The following is a 17,242-nucleotide window of genomic DNA, read 5'->3' as shown; positions in this document are numbered from 1 at the left end:
TAAAAAGTTCTTCTTAAAGGGATAGTTCACACAAAAATTACAATTTTGTCATTATTTACTCTTATGTCATTCAAAAAAATTAAAAACATGTGATGTCTTTTATCTGTAGAACACATTTTGAGAAATGTCTCGGTGGATTTGTGTCCATACAATGGAAGTCAATGGGGTATTATTTGGTTATCAGCATTGTGAAATATCTTTTGTTTTCTGCATAAGAACATCATACAGGTTTGTAATGACGTGAGGATGAATAAATCATGAAGAAAGTTCATTTTTTGGGTTATCCATCAATACAAAATCGCATTTGTTGTGGTGTCCGTAGTACCACAAGGTTAAAGAGTTGGTAGCATAAGATTATGAAAATGACATTTCATGCAGTCTGTTATGTTGCCGTGTTTGAAAGTAAGCTGTCTGCCAAGTTGTAAGTCCGAAGGTGAATAAATAACAAAGTTATTTGCTTGTAAAAATGGGAGTCGACTCTGAATCACACAAACGAGACGTGAACTAGTACACCCGCATATCTACGTCACTATACATAGTCCCCGCCTACGTTTTGCTGAGACTGACGCGAAGCTTATTTCTCCTCCCCCAAACACTGTCGCTCGTTCATGATGCGTGTGTATCATGTCTAGAACCTGTGTTCTACGGATTGACACTAAGTCCGTCTTATTTCAACTACCAAAGGAAGAACGTCTAAGGGAAAAATGCTTACAATTCATTTTTCGAACGATACCAAAGGACTATAACCCCAGGGTTTAACTGTGAGCGCGTCATTTCACCGAAGATTGTTTTGATAATATTGGCACGTTCACTGGAGGGTATGTGAAACGACTATCCTTAAAGAGGGGGCAATACCAACTCTATTTCTACCTGTTAGCTCCACCGAATTAAAACCTGTAAGTGTGACTATTCATTTTTGTCTTAACTTCAAGAAATATTTTCGTAGCTTATGTCTGTGTTTAGCTAATGCATATAACGCTAACATTAGCATGTACCGTTATTTCTGGGGTGTTACAGTTTGTTTATCTGGCTATTAACTTTGCATTTTGACACATTTGCCGCACGTGCACCTATATAGATATATTTGGGTGATACTACAATAATTTTTCATAACGTCGACTTTCTGAAATGCTCTATGTACCATGGCAACACACAGTTTAGACGAAATAATAGTATTACTAACGTATTAACAGTATTTTAAGAAAAAAAAAATTTATTTCATTGATGAGCAAAAGCACAACATGCATGTTGTCACACTGGGAGTTTTTATGACAAGAGTTTTCACTTGCCACTGACAAACATCCTCCTCCAGTCGTGGTGGAGTTTGTTGTGGATTAGCGTCTTCTGATGCTTCCTCGTCAGACTCGAGCTAAAATTGGTACGGTAAAATCGCGGAACGAATCATTTGAGAGTCAGTCAAGAAGTAAGGTACGAATAACTGGCTATTATTACGACATTAAAGTGTTTAAACACACTGTATGTTGATAAACTTGTTGTTGGACACTCCATAAACCAAAGTAGGGCCTAAAAACCATATCCTAGGTACTCTAAGAGATGTTTTCTGCACTTTCCGTCCTGTTGATCAAGCTACGGTTTTAGTATGTACCACATCAGTCCCTTCCGCCACCTCTCCAGCGTGCAGTCTTAAAATGTGTGTCTGCACTGTTTTGAAGTCCCTGACGCTAATAAAACATGGCAGCGCCATCAACAAAGGCTATTTTGTCTGTCAGTCAAAGTGGCCCCCACTGTAATTGTCTATGACAAAAACAGATTCTGCAGAATTAGCCAGTGAATTATGTGGTGGGAAGTAAACAGTTTGTGATTTATCATACTCAGGGTTGGAGGTAGATGGCCCTTTGTCAGGTCCTGATGGGAAAAATCTCTCCTGCGTCTTTTATTAAAAAAAAGTGTTAAAAGAAAAAATGCAGGACTCATGCATAGTAATAGCATTCATCCATATTCGTAGCCGCGAGTCAGAATAAAAAAACTATGAATAAAAATGGTCTGTAGTGGTAATAACTGCCAGGCAACACTAGCGACGGCTTCCAGAATGTCGGACCCGTCACGTCACGTCACGCCACGCTAGCTGCACTCTTTCAGGGGTTTCGCTGGATTATTGCTATTTATTACTGCGAAAAATGGATGCATAATGAGTGCTGGCTGGGAAGGCTGAGGGAAAAAGTCATGCTTGAAAATGTCAACTAAACAGCTCCTGATTGTTTTCAAGTACTCCCTGTTCTGAAGAACGAGCAATTTGGCCTGCCACCGACTGGCCAGGGCACTAAGCTGCTGCCGTCTGAGGATGATGGCTAGCATGCAGGTGCTTGTATGCCTAAAAGAGGGCACCGATTCAACACATTTCAGTGTGTGCGTCTCCAAAATGCAACAATAGGCTTTTCATGCATAATCAGGGGCCAGAATTAGCACTCGCCATGAGCCAAATGCGAGTAAATGAGGCCCGCTGGCTGGCAACTGAATTGGAAACTGTGAGATTGTTTGAAACAAAATCAATGCAAAGACACGTGAACTGTTCACTGAGGAACACATTTCTCCACCTCAATGGCAATTTTGCCATTAGTTTTTTTCCCTGCGGAACTGCATGTGGCGACACACCAAAATGGAAAGATGAGGAAGGAAATCACGGTGTACTTTCTTGTTGATTGACAGGTGGCCTTTTGCACAGAGAGAGAGTGAGAAAGAGATTGCGAGCAAGTGACACAGTGATCAAAGCTCTCAAGGTCCATCCACAATAAGGCCGATAACTATAAAAATAACAATATATTAGCATCCACGCCACGTTACATTTATTCGTTTTGTTATATCATTATGCTTATTTTATATTCAACGCTTTATATTTAAAGGAATTTTGAATAGCTGTCAATTTTGTATTCATATCATCTAGAAGAAATTTGTAATCCTACTATATAGATCCTTTCTGTATCTTTCTACTGTAGTTGGTGAGTGGACTGTTCAGTCACAAAGATACAAGAGGATAATATATCCAATTTATCGCTATTCCACATATAATTTTAACTCTTCATTTCTTTGATCAAGTTAACCGTTATCATTTTTAACCACTTGGGGTGTCATAATATACCGTTGCTGACAATAACCGTGATATATAAATGCCAACAATTATGGATATCATGTTAATTCTATACATATCGTAATATATATAATTCAGCACTTGTTTAAAAATTTGCCTTAAGACCAACAATGGTTACAAAGTCGCTCTCTCTTTGCCTTTCTACACTTGTTTTTGAGTGCGACCATTCATTGACCATAAAAAAATATAAGCATGGATTTGATTGAATTATTTATTCATAAAAAACCTTTTACAAACAGATACCGTGGTAATACCGCCGCAGAGATAGTGGCCGCATAAGATAACCGCATAGGGATAATCGGATACCGCGACAGTCTTATTAACCTCACGTCATCATTATTATGCACTGCGTCTTCAACAGAAGCAATTATGCCAAGTGGTCGTGGACATGAAGTTGATGGACCTGAAGGAATGTCTGCCCGAGGGCTTCACTTCGATTCAAGACACCATGGATAGCCGTAAGCACAGTTTTCTTAAAAAAAATCTTCTTTTCTCTTTTCTTTCATCCTGCTGCACTCTCTTCTCTGTAGTCGTCCTGAGGGACCGCTTCTCTCGAGGATGCGAATGCGAATGTTTCGCAGGCTCAGGTTTAGCTTAATTTATGATAGTGGGAGAGAGTAAAATAAACATTTGCCCCTGAGGTAGGAGGAGAAGAGAACGATGAGTCATTGTTTATCTCTGCCAGAACCCAGCTTTTTCTTTATGATGTGCTTATTTATTTATGTATTTATTTGTGCAGAGCGGGAGTGGATGGTGGTTATCTAATATTAATGAAATGCATTCCCCTGATGGTTTAGTGCTTTTTGAGTGCTATGTATTTCTCTCCTTCAGCGTCTTCTCCTCTCACCGTGCCTTTGAGAATGCAATATTATTTTGGCTCTGGGAGTGGGGGCAGCATGTTTATTATTTTCATTATTATTGCATTTACACGGCCCTCGCCCGCCGTGCCTTCGGAACGAATGGGATGGGCCCAGAAGTAATATGGGCGAGTGTGGTAGCGGGTTCTGGAGGAATGACTGGAAAGAAAATGGAGTCTCATTGGGCCGCGTTTTAATGCAAAGCTTTATTGTGGTAAAGCCATGTTTAATAGATGCTTCAGCTCGCTGTATTGCCATTTCACTCTCAATCAAGTCGCTGTGAAAATCTGCCTTAATATCCTTCGTATACACTTGGTGCTGAAGATTCCCCTTTAGCTCCCAACAAATGCCTTTTTTATGTAATCGTGATGGCCTTTATATGCCGATACGTCGCTTGAAGGCCCATCGCTTTATAAGGTGTTCAAATATTAATGCATATATATATTTAGCTTGTCCGTTTAAATAAATCGCTGGGAAACAGGTCGTTTTTTACAATGCCTCCCAAGGACGAATAGGTCAATGTGTTTGCGTGGGGAATAAACCCTAATGTAAGTTTTAGATATTGCCTAGCATACGTATCTCCTAGGACAGCGACTGTACCGTTTATAGAACAATAAGACTCTTGTGTAAATAGACTGTTGATAAATGAAAGACATAATTAGGGCTGTTTATGTTAACTAATGTTATCTCTCTCTTTCTTATAGATGAACAAGCTTTAAGGAAGGAAAGATTGTGTGTGAAGTTGGTGCCCAGACACACTACTGAAATGGCTATATGTGATGTTATCATACAGGGAAAATCCAAACACGGTCTTGCTAGTTACACCTACATAGGGTGAGCTGTTAACTTAATAAGCACGCAACGCGTATATTTAGGTCACTGTTGCCTCTGAGAAAAAAGCAAAGAAGGAAGTGTCCTCGAGCTGTGTTTACTACGCTCCCTGAATCGCCGTTTCTGAAACTGAAGTGAATTGTTCTTGTTGATTGTCTGTGTTTTTGACCAGCTCTTGTTCCCTATAGTGCCCCTTAGTGCCTGCGGCCCGCTACAGGCATCATGAGTTCTCGCTGTACTGATTCTGCTCCTCTTAATGTGTTCAAAGCCAACCCTGATATTTCTCAGTAGTGTTAGATTGTATTTGGCAGTCGGTAGTTGGGCTGCACAATATATCGAAATGATCAAAATATCACAAACATGCGATTGTTACAGTGTTTGCAGTAACTGAATGCATGAAGTTATACATGGTCAAAGTTTTAGATGCTGAAGCAGATGCAGAGAGACTGTGTCTGATTTTTGGAAGATGATCAATGACCGGAAATAATATAAAACATGAATATTGGTTGTATAACTTTCATTTTTTAAATATAGTTTGATATTGTTTTGAATTTATTTTACAAACGTCAATATCGTGAATATCCTATTCACATTATTCAGCAAATTATTGCATTTCACTTTTTTATATTGTGCAGCCCTAGTCAGTGGCGTTTTAATACCTCATGGTGGCCCCTATACACCCACCTATCCACAATTGATCACGCAAGAATGCACTTATTAAAAATATTTTTTTTGCAATTTACATCATAATATTTTAAAAGATCTAGGGTCCCTAGTGAATAATATGTGTCGTTTCATACAGTAACCAATTGGTTGTTTAGACAAAATTAGCTTTTATTTTAAACGCATTCATTGTTAATAATTAAACAAAACTGTGTTTGTCTGCAGAGAGCTGAATGGTTTGGGGATTTGGTGTCAGCTGGGAAAAATCACAAAGTTGAAGAACGCAACAAACAAGACAATGCCCGCCTCAACAACCACTTGTAATGTTGGCAGGTAAGATATTTCGCTAAGAAGAGCTGATTTTGCAAAACCTGATAATATTAAAATGTCTACTGTAATTTCAAGCAATTATATGAATTAAATATCAAAGATCCTATGAAAGCATTTGAGGTCATGTATATGTTAAATATTTATATAGTCTATAACTCCAAAATCTCCTCTTTGTTTTCCGGGATATTGCACCAAAATATGAATCATTCATATTGTTTGCAGCGTACACATTTTCGTCCAATAAAAGGCACTCTAGAATGAATTATGTTTGCAATATGACTTGCAATGTCAAGGAGAAAATAAAGGCTAATGGATATTTTTCATTCAATATGTCCTTTCACAACCGATGTGTCAAGGTTTGTTAATACCACTAGAATGACCTATATTAATATGACAGGGTAGCCTAATGGTTAAAAAACTGAGATGGTTAAAAATTAGATTCTGAGATCATAGGCGTCAAGCTCAAAAAGGCACTTAACCCCAGATTCTCCTAAAAGGACTGTCAACTCAGGGCAGGTCGCTGGGAATGAGCAGTGTCTTCCACATGATACGTTTTCTTTCTCAACTAAAGTTTAACAAAGAGCTTCAACCGGAGAGACCGTGGTGGAGAGAGCTCAGTCTGTTGTGTGCTCAGCCTCTGACACACACTGCCGCACAGCCATAAACACACACACATACACACAGCCTGAAGTGCAGAAGACCGATAGCGAGTGTGACTTTGTACCTCATCCAACTCAAACATGTCAATTATTTATAAGCAGGAAGTAGTGGGGTTTTTCCTCTGTAAACAGTAAATAAACAATCACCTCGCCTCTCCGTGGTTGGTAGAGCGGAGAGGTTGGCTCGAGGCATTTGGGGGGATCGTGGATGGTGCCAGCTGAAAGACTTGAGTGTGCCAGAGGGCCGTGAAGGTCTTGGCACGGAGGTCAGGGGGAATCACAGTGATGCATGAACACATGTACAACACACATGAAGTTTTTTTTATTTATTGTAAATTTGATTCATTTTAATTTCATTGGATAAATTGGATGGATCATTTCTGTCTATTTTAGTTAAAAGTTGGCTTTGGTTGTTTTACAAAATAGCTTAGTTTTCTACAAAATTCAAAGTGTAGAGCATCATTTCTTACTTGACACTTCTTTAAAAAATATAGTATAATAATAATAGTATAGTGATACTATGTGTGTCTCAGTGTGTCTCATCTCACAGAGGGCACCAAGTAAGGTAGAAGCGCTCAAAAAAATATATATATAAAATAAGGATATATCAAATAAAATAAATATAATATATGATAAATGTAATGTAAATAATAAAATGAAAGTTAATTAAAATGAATCTGTGAGGTGGAAATACAGCCTGTTCAGTAGGTTGTATCAATGTGAAATGTGATTGTTGATCATTCAGCCAATGCGACATTAGAAGTACACTTCATGTTCCTACACATTTACAGTATAAAACAACAATGTGTATTATCAGCTGAACGATTAAACACCCAGGTATTGTAAACAACATGTTATTGAACAAAGTGTAATTCTGACCCCTCGTCAATTCTCACAAAGTCTCCATGATCATCGGTTCCTCTCATGTTAGTGCACTCCAACTAAGTCAACATCTGAAGTTTTGTTCTTTGAACTTCTGCATAATGGGAGAAAGCTTCCAAAACGTATCTTGGCTCCCTAGTTTGTATAAAGCCTTTCGTGCGGTGTGTTTTTGGAAGGATCATGTATAGCAGAAAGGCGCTTGATTTCTGTCCAGTTTTACACTTTCACACACTTGCGTCTCACCCCTGTTAATTCCTCACTCTTTTGATGGCAGTTTTCAAGCATGGGAAGAATAAATTGTATCTCTGAGGGAGGATTCCTGCCTCCCGCTGTGATCGCAGACCGTGTGCTTATTATTACATTTCATGCTCTTACATCTGTGTGAATGTCCATCTGCAATCTGTGAATCTGCAGCATGTGAAACTGGAACGTGGTTTAGGAGACAAAGCAGTGCAAAACTAAAGGGTTTTTTGGCATTTTATGATTTTAGCACTACTTGACTTATTTTTTGCTGCAATGTAACTTAGTTAAACATGGAATGTACTTTGACATTGGAAGTTATTTTTAACATAAAAGAGATGAAAATTTTGGATAAAATGTCAAATCTAGAACGCGAGCAATGTTAAATGAAGATTTGTATGTGGTTTGTTTAATGTGTAGTGCTTGAGTGACAAAAAGATGACCTGAAATGTTGAATCCTTATTTCCTTATTTCATAGTGTTTCACTGAAATTGTCGAACGTAAATTTCCCCAGACAGTATTTTCAGACTACATGTATATAGACATAAAGTTAATTTCCTGATGTCAACTTGTAAGTCCCATTCTTTTAAATTGTGTGGGTCTACTCAGCCGTAGACTTTAAGGTTGTATACTTCAGGGTGAGCCAGACGCAATCCTCTGCCACCGCCCCTGGTGCTATTTGTCCTCCAGATAAAACTGTCATCTTTCCTTTGATATCTGACCTCTGGGTTGACAGAGAACATAAAGTTGCCTCTTCCTAATTTTTCGTTTTCTCTTTTTCTTCATGGAATCAAGGTTTGGGGCATTTCTCTCTGTATGACAGGCCCGTATAAGGCAGGGAAAGAGTTTATATCCAGAAGCGGAACAATATAAATGTAAAGGTCAAGCATATTTCCCATTGTGAATGGAAAGATTTTTTTTATGCTGTCGTATGATTCACTCTTCTTATTCACTGCTGGAGGTCAGTAAATAAAGAACCGCTTGGACTGGACTTAAAAACTTTGTAAGCTTTTACAAGTTTGTAGTGTTTAGATAAGATTATAGTGTTCTTTTTTTAACTTCTGGTCTGTTCATGATAATGAGTGCATTAGTTTATAGATACACTCAAGGCTAATATGTTCATACTTAAAGACAAAAAATAAAGGAACAGTTCACCCGAAAAGGACATTTCTGTCTACATTTATTCACCCTCGAGTTGTTGCAAATCTGTATACATTTCTTTGTTTGAACACAGAGAAAGATATTTGAAAAAATGCTTGTAACCAAACAGTTCTTGGCCACCATTGACTATCATAATAAAACTGCTTTATACATTTTTTGTTCTGTTGAACACAAAAGAAGATATTTTGAAGAATGTAGGAAAGCAAACATTTCTGGGGCACCTTTGACTACCATTATAATTTTTCCTACTATGGTACTAAGAACAAAAAACTCAAGATTTAGGTTGAATGTTTGCTATAATGTAAACCTTTAAAAAACAATATGGCACTCGAAGCTGTGCCATATGTGTTCTATCTACAGTAATATAAAAGGTGTAATTCTTGTGACTTGTCATTTGTGTGTCCATGTAATACTGTATTTAATCTAAAAAAAGGACATTATTTGCTTTCTACCAAAACAATTGATCTTTAAATCTCTAATATCTAAACAATTAAATGTGTCAATATGCAAATATTGCATTACAGAGAACCTGCTTGCTGGCACAAAAGCATTGTTTATGGGAAAGTCTTGAGCGCCGGGTGCACTATACGCGGTGTTAATATAGTGCTGATGGATGCGTGTCAGCAATCGTGCTCGCGTTCGTTCCAGTGACCTGCGCGTCACCTGCTGAACATCAGCACTCCAAACAACAGATGATCCACCAGTTCTCGTGGAAGGCAGACACCGTACAAGATCTGTCGTGGCGCCGTCTCCGAATCCCCTTTTTTCAGACAGTCTTCTGTGTACCCTTTCCCAGAAAACTCTAAAAAGGTTGCAAATTTCCATACACATCAAGTAAACTCAAACTGAGCAGTGCCACAAACAATAGAATCATCAGCAAAGATCTGGGGCTCTTTAGAGCTTCGACGCTCCTATATTCTGCCGAGGAATTCTTCAAGATTCCTCCAAACCTGACATAGAACTTTAAGTGGCATAATGACAAGCAGGAAAGCCGCCACTGCAGAGAGCAGCTGTCTACACACCGTGGGTTGTGTGGGCTGCCTGCTCGGAGCGAGCGCTGAGGTGTTGTCATTGAGCATCTCGGATGAGTGTCAAAACACCCGCTTCCAGATTTCCCTCAGTTCGTGGCATATTATTTTTATATATCATTTTTATCCTAGTCTTTGTTTCAAGCGAGGCTTTGGCGAATTTGTCCACAGCGTGACAGATGTGCTATATGTCTTCCCAGAAACGGACTCGTCCTTCTGCTTCTGCTCGTCGTCTTGAGTTTCTCATCAGCCACCCATGGAGTTTCCACCGTGTGCCGTTGGACGTTTGATATTGAAATTGCCCTGACTAATTGGCGCTTTTGCGATCCGGCTTAGAATGACTTGGGGTGTAATTGTGGAATTATTTTAGCTGGGAATTGCCTGTAAAAACGAAGTTAGCAAGCCATTTTGGTTGAAGTTGCTTTGCATTTTTTGTGGATGAAGAACTCTTTTGAAGCAAATTCACCAAAAATCAATTTCCCTGGAACAGTTTATTACCACGTGTTGTCTTAATGTTGGTTAAGCTTTTGATTCAGTTAAATCTCTTTCTTTTGTGAAAAACAATCGAAGAAATTTAGCAAATGTCTGGGTGGTTTTGCCTATACAATGAAAGTCAATAAGGGCCAATATTGTTTGGTTACCAACATATTTCAAAATATCTTCTTTTGTGTTCTGCAAAAGAAAAAAAGTCATACAGGCTTGAAATGGCATGAGGGTAAATGAATGAAGAAACAATTTTAATGCATGGGTGAACTATCCCTTAAATATTCTGAATGCTCCCATAGATTATTGCATGATGCAACCAGATGGTTAGTAAAAAAAACACACAAAAAACACACAAAGGTGCTGCAACTGTTTCGTAAATTGGCCCATTTATTTCCTCTTAAAGTGAAGTCCACCTACACATCTCTGATGTGCCTGTCTTCTCATTTGAAGTCTTGGCTCTAATTTGTCCAGACCTTCCATCCCAAGTCAATCCTCCTCCACCTTCCAGCCATTGCGATATTCTCAAGAGCTCGACTTTTGTTTCCACTTGTCTTCCATTTGGCCTTATTAGGAATCAACCATCAACTGTCCTCTTTGTCTCGAGTCCTTTGTCTGTCTTCAGCCTCCCATCTTTCCAACCTTCTGGTCGTCCACTCAACACTCGGCTTTCACTGGATCTGACTGGAGCTTGTTGTAGAGGATAAAAATGTCACAAGATCATTAAGGAATCAGTTCGTACAGCTACCATTACTCATGTAAACTTTCGAGCTACAGTCTAGAAACTGCAGTAAATGATGTATTTGTACTGGTTTTAAATTGAATTCCTTGAGGTATCGTGTTATGATTATATTCACAATAGGGATGGGTGTCAGTATGGCTCTTGATGTTTTTGAATTATGATTAATTGTACTCAAAACTCCAGTGGCCAATGTAATATGAGCGTTGCGCTGCTGTTCATTATGTAGCGATACACTTGCAGTGGTTTTATTTTAAGAATTAGATGTGTAATTGATTTGCCATATGTTACCAAAGCCGGCGTTCCCTGAAACCGTTGAAACAACAGAATTGGGATTGAGTATGGTTATATTGTTTGACAGGTCTGAAGATAAGAAAAATGCTTGCTCCTGAAATGCACATTGATTCAGCCATATCCAGTTTCCTATTACTTTTTGAGACAGCTCAAAAACAGAAAAAAGTTTTAGAGATTTTTCGGTGCTTGACACCGGTATTCAAAGATGACTACATTTTAACATATACAAGATCATCTTCAGATGGTAAATTCTCTAAAGACCAGCTTCTCTTATCTCTATTGTGTGACCTTATCAACGCGGTGATGTTTTACGTCCAAACTGATTCATGTCGTAAACAAGCTTTTCACAGAATATATCTCATTTCCATTTTCCGTTTCGCCTGGTATCAGTCTCTATTGTTTTCGCCAGCTCCAATGACTGGGCCGGCTGTGGCCGGCTTCGACGAAAGAGCATCCGGACCGTCTCTTTTTCAGTTTATGGGTGTTTGTGAAACGTCTGACGCGCGGAGAGCCGTGTCCCCGGCTTTCGTTCCCCCCTGCGTTCGAGTCAACCTTTGCAAACGAAGGGAAGTCTTCATTAAATGTGGCAATCGGTTCCACAAGATTGATGCCAACCTTTTAAAAATTCACCATTGGGCCGAATTGAACACGGGCAAATGCTGATGCAGATGAACAGGGAGAAGTCGGGCCCATCGAGAGAAATAAATCTGAGTTGCAGGCTTCAGTTCATAAATACCACAGGCTGTCAGGGAGCATGTTTTATTGCGCCTGATAGAAATTACTGCATTTATTTATCTCATCACACCTGATAGAAATGCAGAATAGCCAGCAAGCCTGTGTTGTGTTGACGTACAGAGGTGCGTTCTAGGGCTGAGCCAGATTTCCCAGTCATTAATTCAGGTGAATATGTTGATCTGTTTGGTGGATGCCGCGTAGAAAGTGCAAATGTGGTTATTGAAACTTTTCAAATGTAGTTTTACTTGATCTAACTCTTTAAAAATGCATAACTTCAGGTTGATATATTTTGATGAATGTCTCAGTGGATTTGTGTCCATACAAGGAAAGTCAATGGGGAGTCAGTGTTTGGTTACCAACATTCTTCAAAATATCTTCTTTTATGGCAAGCACGTTAAGAATGACGTAAGAGTAAATAAATGATGAAACCATTTTCAAGTCTGGGTCAACTGTCACCTTAATAGATATATTTTATTCAAAATTCAAAATTAATATTACATTTAAGTTTTTACTTAACATTTTAGTTTCACTGTACAATTTACTTCCACAAAATGAAATTCTCCGGTAAATCAACATAACTCGCTTTGCATTTTTCTTGCCCGGAGCGCATCAACCATTTCATCCATTTATATCAAACGCACCCCTCCTCTATTTTCAACATCTTGGCATCTCCTGCTTTGCATTGATATCGCATTTCAGAAGCATTTCCAGCATCCACTTCCGCATTTACCGTCCTAGCTTGCTCTCAAAGTCGCGTTCTCTCGCCGCCTAAATGACATCTTGCTCCCCTTGGCGGTGTCACTTTGCTCCTAATCTTCCTCCAAACATGACTCCGGCTGACTCTAATGCATCTGATGCATTCTGTAACCTGTTGGAAATGCTCATTTGGTCTTCAAAGCATGTCTAAAGCAGAATTATGCAGCTCTTCTGATGCAGAGAGACTCGGGTGGCGCGGCACTGGATTTATTGATTCCCGTGAGTGAGTCAGAGAGTGTAATTCACCGGCGCTTGATTGATGAGGAGAGCAAGTTCAAGCTGTCCATGAATTGCAGCGTACGCTATTTTTGCTCTTCCCCAAAACTTTGATATGGTTAAGCTGTTTGACTCCACATCAGCAGAAGCTTCTTTTGTCCATGCAATGTTCCAGAATATTTGGAATTGCATTTAGAAAAAAGTGTCCTGTAAATGTGTTTGTGCGTTTGCTGGATTCAAACTTTTTCAGACTGACCAAATTTGAGACCACATTTTCTACATTAGCTATTGCAAATGATTGCAGTAGAGTAGATGCATTGGCACTCCTATAATATAATAGTGAACGGGTATATTGCTCCAAGGAAATGCTAAAGTCCAACAGTTTAGCTGTCCATGCGGTGTGACACTAATAGCCCAGACACACAATGATGAGATGATAGAAAGTGTGTATGTGTGTGTTTGCAAGACTGAGTTTAGGGACCATTTCTGCTATTGTTGTGTGTGTGTTGCTGGCTTTGGAAACCCTTCCTATTACCACTGACTCCATGACAACCGCTCACAGGCACCTATGAGCCATAGACAGGAATGGAGAGGGAATGGAAGGTTAATGATTAGATGAAGTCAGAAATTCATTGCGGTGAAGATGGAGACCAACAAGAGACAAATATTGTTATTGCTTCAAACATTGTCATTTTTTAAAGCTTCAAAATGGCTACAAAAAGTATTTGCTCCAAATGCATTTTGTATTGTAAGTACAATGACTGATATTGAACATTGAAATATTAGACAGGGAAATTCCTGAAATCATTTTTTTCCAGTTGAGTCTGTGTGTGACAGCTACTTTTAGATATTTTAGAATGACTACAGCGTGTCCTCTCATTATTTTCCATTTCTGTGACTTGCACATTGTTAATGGGCTCGGTTCTTGCTTTCCTAGACAGGTTTGTGAGTCTTTGGCCTCCAGTCCTACCAAAAAGAACCTAGTCAGGCCAGATTATGAACACCACATCAACAACATCTACACCAAATCAGGTCAGTCCATTTTCAGTACGTAAATACAAATGGATATTAAGCTTCTTTGTTACACTCTTCTATTAGTGAGGTAATGTCACTATTCAGGCATCGTAAAAAAGAAAAAAATATTTACATGGGACTATAAATCGTTGACATATGCTTTCATGTTACATACACTAAAATCAAATGACATGATCGTTTGAAAGCGTGATCACAGATGCCTTATGTGAGATAAGACACCTGACAACATTTACCAGCTGTCGGTAATCACTCATATTTCATGTTTTATGGTCAAGTATAACATTTAATGTACGTTTGACAAAAAATGTCCACATTTTTTTCATAATATGTGATGGCACATGGAATATTTTTCACACCAGGTCACAATAATGTAACTATAAGGAATAAAAACATTATAGACATTATATTATAGAATATTTTTGTAACAATGATATTGGGACAAAATAGGGAACAAATGCAATGAACACGTTTTTTAGCAGGAGCACAAATTATTGTTTGTAGAAAAAAAAAATCATTTGTCAGTTCACATGATAACAAATATATCACTTTTCTGTACATGCTGTACTTTTGTAAGCATTTTAGTAAATTTTATTGGCCATCTTCACCCCACAGACCTCTTTTTAAAATCTATCTCTACTATGTTTGGAATGTAAAGACATGTGTGTCTGTATGTTTTTGTCTGGCTGGAGAGAGACACCATGTGGTGAGGATGAGCTTATCTGTAGAGACACAAGGACATCTCGGATGTTCCTTCCCTAAAAAAAACTACTGCTTAAATTTTGGTCTTTCATAGTTCACCAAACTTCGTTAAGTTCTCATTTTGTTTATTTTAGTATTAGGTTTGTATCAGAAGTTTTTAAAAGAAATTAAAATGAACACAAATGATGTGTAAATGATGTCATTTACAGTTATAAAGACAGAGCTATAAAATTAACGTTGATTACATACATAGTTTGGTTTTAGTTTATACTGACTACACAGATTTATCAGATTTATTGTTCCGAGAACAATTTGAGACAATTTGGGATCTAAAAATTGAGACTTGTGAGAAAAATTGGTAAAAGTTGGAGGCTTAGGCAAAGGTCTGTTCTTCATCTTATCTCATTGGTATCTAAGAGAATCAACTTGAAATATTAAAGCATAATCATATAGGCTGTTATTAAATATACACTAAAATTAAATTATGATAAAAAATAATCTTGTAAAGGCGTACAAATAAACCTTTTCCAGATTTTCTTTCTTGGTTAACACGTAGGTTAAAACCTTTTTCATGATCTTACTTACCTTTAAAGAGTCCATTAAAGACCCAGTCAGTCATTTGTAAATTTTTCCATAGTTGTTTGTTTACAGATACACTTATCATGTCAAAGTTTCAATGGTTAAAATAAGTGACTGGCACGTTAAAATCTGCCGTTTGCCTTTGTCATGGTTAAAATGACAGTAGATTGACTTGTTCTCGAGTGAGGCCGAAGTAAGCGGAAAGGTTCTGTCAGCAAGATGGCTTATGGCATTCTGCTTCCCCGTAGCCATGGTAATGCCATTTGACTGACATGCAGACATCCACTCCGCCACCAATCATCACTCTGTCACCACAAGTAGTGGCTTCTATTGATCCTCCTTTAGCAACGTCTCTGTGAGCGTAAGTGTTCACAGGCTGGTTTAGCCACAGAGCAGGAAGTGTCTACAGGCAGTTGTTAACTGATAGTTCACCCAAAAATAAAAATTCTGTCATCAACCTGTTTTCATTTCTGACCTGTATGACGTCCTTCCGCAGAACACAATAGAAGTTATTTTGAAGAATGTTGTTAACTTGCACTGGTTTTTTATCCATACAGTAGAAGTGAAAGGGGGCCAGAACTGTTCGGTTAAAAACATTCTTCAAAATATCTTCTTTTGTGTTCTTCGGAAGAAAGTCATAACGGTTTAAAACGACAAGAGAGCGTAAATGATTACAGAATGATTACAAAACGTTGTCTGTATTTATTTCATTAATATCATGTTGATTTTGTAAAACTAGAAATGATTAACTGCAGTAATATGCAAATATGTCAATTTGTTCTTTAATTGAGTCATGACCCGAGGACCAAGTGCGTGGAGTTTTGAACAGACAGCTGGATTTGCTTTAATCGTAGGGGATTCTGGGCACATGCATATGTGTATATATGTATGTGTGTGGGTGTTGACAGCTGGCCAGGTTCGAGCTGGGCTTAAACCATGTGTGCTCTGTCAGGCTCGTAGCACCAGCTCCTTCAGGATTGATGAATTGCCTGCTTTCTTGATTAAACCTTCCGTCACTTCCCAACAAAACACACACATGCTGAAAAAAGGCCCCGGCGCAATAAAGTCTAGCCCAGTGGATGCGACTCCGCATGTCATCGTCAGACGCATTTGTATGTGTGGATCGGAGGTGCCTGGGCTTTGACATTTATTACCTGAGCATTAAAAACTAATTCACATTGATATCATAACCCTCGTTGGCTCGACACTCCACGCTCATTTTTAGCAAGACGGGTGTTTCTAGTCTCCTCAACATCTACTTTGTTTCACCACCGTCTCTTTGAAGTTCAGCAGATTTTTGGTGTCATTTATTTTTCATTTAGCATGATGGGTTGAAGGGAATATTTCCTAATTAGCGAAGGAACCCGTGTGAAAAAGAGCCGTTCGCAACATCTGTGAAGTGATGGATTTGAATACAGTCTTTTTTGGGAATATTAATTTGATTCCAGTGAATTTCACATTTTTTTTCCCGTTTAATTAGCGGAATAAAAATGCTCTAGAACTTATTTCACAAACGTATGGAGTCGGTGTCACATACTTGGCCGTGAGCTGGGATTCCTTAAATGTTAAAAGAACAATATCATGCTTTCATTTAAATTTTAGTCCTTGTCTATAAGGAACAGGCTAGGATGTATAATTTCATTGTCTAAGATATTCAATAAACCCTGTTTAACTTCATACATTAACATATGAACACATTCATCAAAAAAGGCTGACAGATACCTTAATATGGCATTCAATTACTCCCCAATGCATTAAAAGAAGTTCAATTAGGAGGTTCTTCTTGAGAGACAGAGAGAGGGAGAGATAAAAAACAGAGATGTTTCCGAATTACCTCAAGTTTGCAAAATATCCAAGCGAGTGGCGACGATTTTTGATTTTCCAAGAACAGATATAAGTTTCCTTATTAAAGCATGTGCATCTGCATTTAATTTGCTCTAAATAATTGG

General features: G+C 38.4%; 1 protein-coding gene across 2 annotated transcripts in view; it reads left to right on the top strand.

Annotated features, from left to right (window-relative positions):
* Positions 1-17,242, top strand: part of mvb12bb (multivesicular body subunit 12Bb) — a 42,202-nt gene that overhangs the window by 8,362 nt on the left and 16,598 nt on the right. For both annotated transcript variants that reach the window (XM_056729791.1, XM_056729792.1), the window contains exons 4-7: positions 3,468-3,564; positions 4,668-4,797; positions 5,683-5,790; positions 13,918-14,012. In XM_056729791.1, coding sequence (XP_056585769.1) covers positions 3,468-3,564; positions 4,668-4,797; positions 5,683-5,790; positions 13,918-14,012 — 430 coding nt within the window. The remainder of the gene's footprint in view (positions 1-3,467; positions 3,565-4,667; positions 4,798-5,682; positions 5,791-13,917; positions 14,013-17,242) is intronic.

The sequence above is a fragment of the Triplophysa dalaica genome, chromosome 18 (genome assembly GCF_015846415.1).
Source record: "Triplophysa dalaica isolate WHDGS20190420 chromosome 18, ASM1584641v1, whole genome shotgun sequence".
Classification (NCBI taxonomy): Eukaryota; Metazoa; Chordata; class Actinopteri; order Cypriniformes; family Nemacheilidae; genus Triplophysa; species Triplophysa dalaica.
The sequence above is the reverse complement of the archived record's forward strand: the minus strand, read 5'-3'. Positions and strand labels throughout refer to the sequence as shown.